At 37.7% G+C, this 7,814-nt stretch overlaps 1 protein-coding gene across 1 annotated transcript; it reads right to left on the bottom strand.

The window, feature by feature from the left end:
* Positions 1 to 4,182: 4,182 nt before the first annotated feature.
* On the bottom strand, positions 4,183 to 6,938 carry LOC124373563 (putative nuclease HARBI1). Its single transcript, XM_046831926.1, has 2 exons — positions 6,501 to 6,938; positions 4,183 to 5,183 (listed from the first exon to the last, which is right to left on the bottom strand). Exons 1-2 carry the CDS (start codon positions 6,927 to 6,929, stop codon positions 4,362 to 4,364), a joined length of 1,251 nt encoding a protein of 416 aa, XP_046687882.1. The 5' UTR covers positions 6,930 to 6,938; the 3' UTR covers positions 4,183 to 4,361.
* Positions 6,939 to 7,814: the final 876 nt, after the last annotated feature.

Raw genomic sequence — 7,814 nt, 5'->3', positions numbered from 1 at the left:
TGAGACATTGCCGGTCGTCACGGGAACTGAACGAAACGTTGTGAGTGAGGACAGCGGTGTTATAGTGGAAGTGGAAGTGGAAGTGATTCAGCAGCCTGCCAGTGCCACTGCTACCGGTGTCTCAGACACCACAACGGAAATTGCACCTGTACACGTCCCTTCACCACCATCAACCGAGCAAATAGCAGATTTGGGACATCAGTTGCAAGATTGTGTACCAGCAAATAAAGAGGTAACCGATTCAAAAAATCTTGATGATCCCGCTTTATGGCTGGTAAATGAGGCATTGCGTGAATACTTTGCAGTGCACAGCATCAATCAAAATGACAGTGGGGATTTTTCCCAATCAAAGCGGCAGTATTCTGACCAAAACCGTTATTTGAACAAAGCTTGTTTTTTCAAAAAACTTGTAAATGGAGAGATTGTAAAAAGAACTCATTTAGTTTATTCCAAATCAACTGGCTATGTATACTGTGCTCCTTGTAAGCTCTATGGGGGGACGACTGCCTTAGCTACATGCGGCTTTAATGATTGGAAAAATTCACACAAAATTCAAGAACATGATAATAGTCTAGAGCACAGAGAATGTGTGAACAAATATTTGACCCGGATGAATGCACCTCAGAGAATTGATGCAAAACTACTTGAGCAGCATCAAGTAGAAGTGAAGTATTGGAGAGATGTATTGTCAAGAGTTGTTGAAGTAGTTAAGTATTTAACTTCTCGAGGGCTTCCGTTTTATGGTGAAAATGAAATTTTGGGGTCAACCAGTAATGGTAATTTCCTTGGCTGTATCGAGCTTTTGTGCAAGTTTGATCCTTTCATGGCTGACCATGTTGCTCGTTTCGGAAATAAAGGTAAAGGAGTGCCCTCATACTTATCTTCCACGATCGTTAACGAGTTTATTACTCTGTTAGCTGACAATGTTAAATCCAAAATCGCGTCAGATATCAAGAATTCTAAGTATTTTTCGATTATTGTCGACTCTACTCCAGATGTTTCCAATGTGGATCAATTGACTTTTGTCATTCGTTTTGTAGCACCTGACGGGTCACCTAATGAGCGGTTCATAACGTTCATCCCAAATTGTGGCCATAAAGGGGAAGATATGGAGAAGGCTGTGATAAATACTCTTGAAAGTTTGAACTTAAATATCAGTGACTGTAGAGGTCAGAGTTACGACAATGCAAGTAACATGTCTGGGTGTTACAAGGGGCTTCAAAATCGAATCAAAGAGCAAAATCCTCTTGCTCACTACGTTCCTTGCGCAGCTCATTCGTTACAGCTAGTAGGTTCGACCGCTGCAGAAAGTAGTAGTAGTTCTGTTGAATATTTTGCCCTGGCACAGCAAATATACAACTTTTTCCATTCATCTACACACAGATGGGAAATTCTCTTGTCGCAATATGACAAAGAATGTTTGACAGTCAAGACCCTTTCGAAAACTCGCTGGAGTGCAAGAGCAGATGCCAGTAAAGCCATGCACAAGTCATATAAACAAATAATCGCAGCGTTACAAGACATCACTTCAAACGAAGAAAATAAAAAAGACGTACGACTTGAAGCCAAACAACTGATAGAGAAGCTCCAGTCTTTGGAAATGACCATGATGATTTGTTTTTGGAATAAAGTACTCATGAAGTTTCATGACATCAGTGTACGACTTCAATCTGAAGATGGAGACTTAGATCAGACAGCACTTTCGTACGAGCTCCTAGAGTCTTTTCTAAGTTCATTAAGAAATGAGGAACAATTTTCTAACTTTGAAAGTGAGGCAAAGCTTAAGCCCCCCACACACTATCGAACATGTTGGTCGAGCAGTTGGGAACCCAACGTCTTGTCGAACATATTCGAGAGTGTGTGGGCTCCAACCCAACATGCGCGATGGTTTTGTTGGGTTGGATGCTGGGTACGACAGCACCACCCAACTCCAACCGCGCGCCTGTCATGTTGGGCTGTGTGTGGGGGAACTGTCGAGCGGCTCGACTGGCTAGACCTCAGTTTCCCTAGTGCAGTGGCGTAGTACTAGATTTGTTATTTGTTTTTTTCGGAGCGAGGCCAGTTTCATAATGTCGTTTAACGATAATAAACCATTTTGGTGTGAGTTTATTGAACTTTATAGGGAGCAACGAGCTTTATGGGACATAAAAAGTAAAAATTATTCCAACAAAAATATCAGAAAAGAAGGATATTCCGTTCTCGTTGAAAAATGCAAGGAAGTTAATCCGGATTGCGACGAGAAATTTGTCAAATCCAAAATCGAAACCTTGAGGGCATCGTTCCGAAGAGAGCTGAAAAAGGTTGAAAAATCAAAGATTACCGGAAGTGGTCAGGATGATGTGTATGAACCATCTCTTTGGTATTTTGATTTACTGCTTTTCATAACAGACCAAGAGGTAGTCAGGAAAGGTGTATCTTCGATCGGCAAAAGATCCAGAAGTATTGCGTCCCTTGAAGAAGATGAAGAAGGAGTGGACGACGTGGAAGCGGAAACGCAGGACGAAATAACCAAAGTAAGTGTCAGTTTAATTGTTACAGTACGCGCGCTGAAGGTTCGGCCCTGTCGTTGCCCTACTAACCAAATAAAAACATTGACTGTACAATGATCCGTCACGGACGGTAATGTTTAATTCTCGCTCGACAATCAACTTATGGTTAGACCAACTTCCTGTACAAATAAAATTCTGAAACTTCGCAGATCTATTTTTCTGTTTATGCCAATGCTAATGGATATATTAAGTTTCAATGTTTTATTACTTTTCTTCTTCAATAAAAATATATTTTAAAATTAACTGTGCCAAAATTGTGATACAAAAAAGTTTTGTATGTGAGGATTTTTTTTTATTATTTGGTCAGGAAACTTTCACCAGCGGGAAAGTTTTTCTGAATGAACTGAAGTTAATTTTAGATTTAACTTTTTTTCAGATACATAGTTTAGGTTAGCCGTAACTTAGTCTGAAGTGGAATGTATCACCGACACCGCTGCCCTACAGTTTATAGCCCATTCACGTAAATGCAACACGGCAATACCATTTGAAAGTTTAACATTGAATCACTTTGCAATAGTTTATTTCTGAAAAAAAAAAAACACTTTAGGCTATAGTGGTGATCTGTGATAAACTAAAAGTTTAAACTTTAATGAAATTATGTTGAATTTCATTGTATTATATTTGAATAGAAAGTGTTTTGGGGTGTATTGTTTATACACTAATTTTATGACTGATGAATGAATACGAAACACCGAAACACTGATGTATAAAGAATCCTGAGAACAGGGACAATAAATATTCAGACTGCAGCGGGCCAAACATTGGCGGATGTCTGCAGAACAGTTGTTATATCGGGCAATCCACCCCGTCCCCCGCCATAGTCTGCTCGGTTGACTCGGAGCCGAACCTTCAGGCGCGCGTACTGTACCAATTTACTGTTTATTACTTTCCTTATTTTTACTTAGGATTGAGCGCTAGGTCATTATTTGGACAACACCTCGTACGGTTAAGTTAGATTACAATAAATTATATTAAAGTTAAAAACAGCACAAAACTAATTTATATATATAAACAGTATAACATTATGTCAATGATGTTTGAAAAATTCAACTTTATTCCTTAATTTCGTAGTACGTTGCAATAGACTATAATTTTGCCCCCAAGATAAAAACTATTTAATAATTATGATAAATAAATAATAATAAATAATTAGGATAAAACTCATATCCTTTGCGTGTTAATGTTGTGCAAGTTTTCTAACATTTATAGATATTCAGTCATTTAACTTAACCCCACAGAGGTGTAGCCTTGAGCATTGCTCATGGTGATGAATAAACGCGTATATTTCCTAGGAATTTCATCTGTTTTGGTTTTACTTCTATCTACCTTCCTATTTATTTTTACTTAGAACTGTCTTCAGAGTAACATACCTCAATATTAAAAATATCGTGGGTGACAAAAAGCTCTTTGGCACATGTTTGAAGGGTAATATAAGTTAATTTTTTATCTAATAAGTTTACATAATAAAAGTTAAATTTCAAGAATGAATATATTAATCAAAATTGCAATATATAATTGCAATACAGTAATATTTAGGCATACGTTAAAGGGAAAACAAATACACTTTAGTTTTTTTCTAAGTTCAATATAATTAAATAAACTACAACATTGCTTTTTTCCAAAGTTAGCGAATTAAAATATAAATAGGACACAGTTATGGTATCTAAACGAATTAGAAAAAATGTACAAAGTTCACCAATATTTAGTTATCAAATTGAAAAAGATAGGACTACATAGCAAAATCAACATATTTTATAATTTTTGTTGTTGTTAACTATATCATCGCACTTGTTTACACTCAATACCGAACTGTCAACGCTTATTAATCATTTTTTCTTGGAAATCAACACTTCCTTCGTTGTTATAGAAACTTTTATACCAACCTCGAACTGCATTGGCAATTGATTGTTCTCTGCCATCCCGCCTCATTCTTTTAAACCCAAGAAGTTCTTGCGTGTTCTGCCTCCACTCACCCTCATTTAACTGGCCTGCTGAAGTGTCCTCCCAATCCACACTACTTTGAGTTAGGTAGGTTGGACTTTTCTGGCGTAGAAAATTATGTAAAGTACAACACGCCAAAACAATGATTTCTGCCCTCTCTACACTAACATTCATTGTCGAAAGAAGGACTCTAAATCGAGTCGCTAAGATGCCAAACGCATTCTCCACCACTCTCCTAGCACGGCACATCCGATAGTTGAAAATCTTTTCGTCGTGGGTGATTCCTTTGTTTGGATAGGGCTTCATAAGATTTTCCTTCAGAGGAAAAGCTTCATCTCCAAGGAATGTAAAAGGGAGGCAAACGTCTCTCCTGTCATCGAAGCTTGTTGGTGACGGCAAGTGCAATTCCTTATTTTCCAGCAACTCTCCAAAATCAGTTTCCATAAGTACGCCACCATCGGATACTCTTCCATTAGTACCACAATTTACATAGATGAATTCATAATTAGCATTGACCACAGCAAAAAGAACAATGCTGTGGAACCCTTTGTAGTTGTAGTAGTATGACCCACTTTTCGGAGGTTGACGAATCGCTATGTGTTTTCCGTCTATAGCGCCGACACAGTTTTCAACTTGCCAGTACTTTTTGAAGTCCACAGCTATGTTCATCCAGTCCGATTCATTGCAAGGAAACTGCAAAAAGTAAACATAAAAGTTAAAATTATAATATATTAAAATTAACAATGTTATATTGAGGTAATATTGATTGACGTGCTGTTATATATAACTGTTTTTAAAACCCAGTTTTTGTGTTTTTTACAGGCTCAAGATGACGCATCTACAGGGATACACGCTGATATACGCCCATCACCATCAAGTACACCAGTAAGTCGCCCATCAGTATCAAGTAGGTCTAACCCAGGATCAACTACTCGAACAAACCGAAAAAAGATATCTGATTTTTGAAAAGAAACAAGAACGATTTTTGGATACAGCTACGTCTGTCCTATGTAATCAGAATAAGTTCCGGGCTTTTGGAAACAACGTGGGCTTCCAACTGGAAGATATGGACCGTCAACAACAAGTAATTGCAGAAAAGCTTATATCTGATGTTTTGTTCCACGGTAAGTTAGGCAGTTTGAAAGCATCTGCGGCCATATTGACAGAACAACAGCCAACCCAACGGAATATACCATCACTTAACCATTTTATGGACACTAATCAAAACAACAATCCATATCCGTATAGGCCGGCTGACGCTGAATATTTCTTACAAGATCAAAATTATCAACATCAGACATTCAGTTTTGACCCATATTATGTGCAAAGCCAAATCAACCCTACTCAACATCAGGTACAACGACAACATCTACAACAACAAGTACAGCAAAAACATGTACAGCAACAAAAAGTAGATATTTCACCTCAAACTGTACGTTGTCCTAAGAATTTTTCTTTACCAGAACCTGCTCAAAGTCAAACGGCAGCAACTAAACCTACCGCAGGTCAAGCACTAGCGATTCAAGAAAAAACTGCTCAACAAGAAGTTCGGAATGAACTCAAACAGTATTTGAATCTACCCGGTGTCAGCGAGGACAATGTATAATAAGTTGCTTTTTCATCTTTGTTTGTTCGTTTTGTTTTATAATAGGCTATTACATTGACAACAGCATCTTCTGTTACAGCTTTTTTTTTTGTTATTTGATGACTTTAAATTTGATGTTTTTGAAAAGTTTATAAAAGATAGATTTGAAAATAAATTTTTTTTCTGAAATTATGTGTGTTTTTTTAGACCTAAAAAATAAGTAATAACGTAATAGGATAAATTTGAAGCAAAATAGGTTATTGTCGCTCTCGGAAGATGGTTATACTCATTTCGTACCCTCCTGCTTTATTCTCGCGCGACAATAACCAATTTTGCGCTCAAAAAACAATTGTGTAAATTATGGATTATAATAATGTAAGAAGAAAAGAGTGAGTTAAAACTAATTAACAAATATTTGTACTTACCTTTAAGAAATCTTCCTTTAGAACATCAAAAATAGCTGCACAAGTTTCTGGTATGATTTTTCCTAGTGCTTGCGGAGATATTGCACAACTAAACTTCAGATTCTCGTAGCTCCTACCACTGGCTAGAAACTGGAGAGTGGCTGCAAGACGTTCTTTTGCAGGAATTGAGGTTCTCAAAAGGCTATCTTCTTTTTCTATGTGCTCACACAGTCTTCCGAATAGATATTCAAAGCTTTCCTCGCTCATCCTTAGATAATTTTTGAAGTCTTGAGGCTCACTAATGGCAAGTTCAGCAAGAAGCGACATATGGCTAAACTTACTCCGGTCCAAAAACCATTTTTTAGACCACAAGCGTCGATCTTTTTTCTTCTTTTGTCGTTTCAGACAAAAAGCGCCAGCACAAACAGCTACACTTGTCTCGAAATCCATAATACAACTGACAAGATACCCAACCTGCTCGATCGCACGTTCGACAGTGTGGGGGTAAACGTCTAACTTGACAGGTTGGGCGTTGGGTACGACGCCAGGTCAGGTTGGGTGAAATGTTCGAAGGTGTGTGGGGGGCTTTATGTGCAATTCTCAAGAGTACAAACAAGACAATACAAGGAAAAAGAAACCAAAAATCCCTTTTGGAGAAAGCAAAGAGGGGCACACTGAGTTTGATGGGCGGAAATCATTCCTGATAAATTGTTACTACAAAGCAATTGATACACTCCTAGGGCAACTAACAAGGAGAAAATCAATTTATGTCACACTACGAGACTCCTTCAACTTTTTATGGAATTTGAATAAAATTGAGAGTTCAATCTTGAAGGAAAAGGCAACAAAGCTAATGAATGAATATTCAACAGACCTAGATGATTCATTTCCAGATGAGTGTTTGTATCTTCAAAAATTTTTAAAAGATGATAATACATTCTATGAAGAGGAAAATGTACTGTCAGACAGAATGGAGGAAAAGAAGAAAGTCAAACCGACCGGGACTAAAGCCTACAGGCTATTGAAACATGTAAAAACCCTAAAACTTGAATCTCTTTTTCCGAACGTGGAAGTGGCATTGCGGATCTTCTTGAGCATGGCGGTGTCTAATTGCAGCGGAGAAAGATCCTTTTCTGCTCTTACTCGAGTCAAGAATTATTTGAGGTCGACTCTACGGCAAGAAAAACTCCAGGCACTCGCTCTCTTATTTATAGAAAGTGACTATGTACAGCTCGTTCCGTTTGATGACTTGATCGATGCGTTTGCCTCATCAAAAGCACGGAAGAAAGACTTTGTTTAATCAGGGAATATATCGTCATGAGAAAATAAAAAGTT

This window comes from Homalodisca vitripennis, unplaced genomic scaffold, assembly GCF_021130785.1.
Source record: "Homalodisca vitripennis isolate AUS2020 unplaced genomic scaffold, UT_GWSS_2.1 ScUCBcl_5905;HRSCAF=12863, whole genome shotgun sequence".
NCBI classification, from domain to species: Eukaryota; Metazoa; Arthropoda; class Insecta; order Hemiptera; family Cicadellidae; genus Homalodisca; species Homalodisca vitripennis.
The sequence above is the reverse complement of the archived record's forward strand: the minus strand, read 5'-3'. Positions and strand labels throughout refer to the sequence as shown.

Excerpts from the sequence above, each read along its gene's own strand:
- LOC124373563 (XM_046831926.1), bottom strand. The coding sequence starts at position 6,929 with ATGGATTTCGAGACAAGTGTAGCTGTTTGTGCTGGCGCTTTTTGTCTG. Across the intron at positions 5,184-6,500 it reads TAAAGGAAGATTTCTTAAAG|TTTCCTTGCAATGAATCGGA; the intron begins GTAAGTACAAAT and ends TACTTTTTGCAG.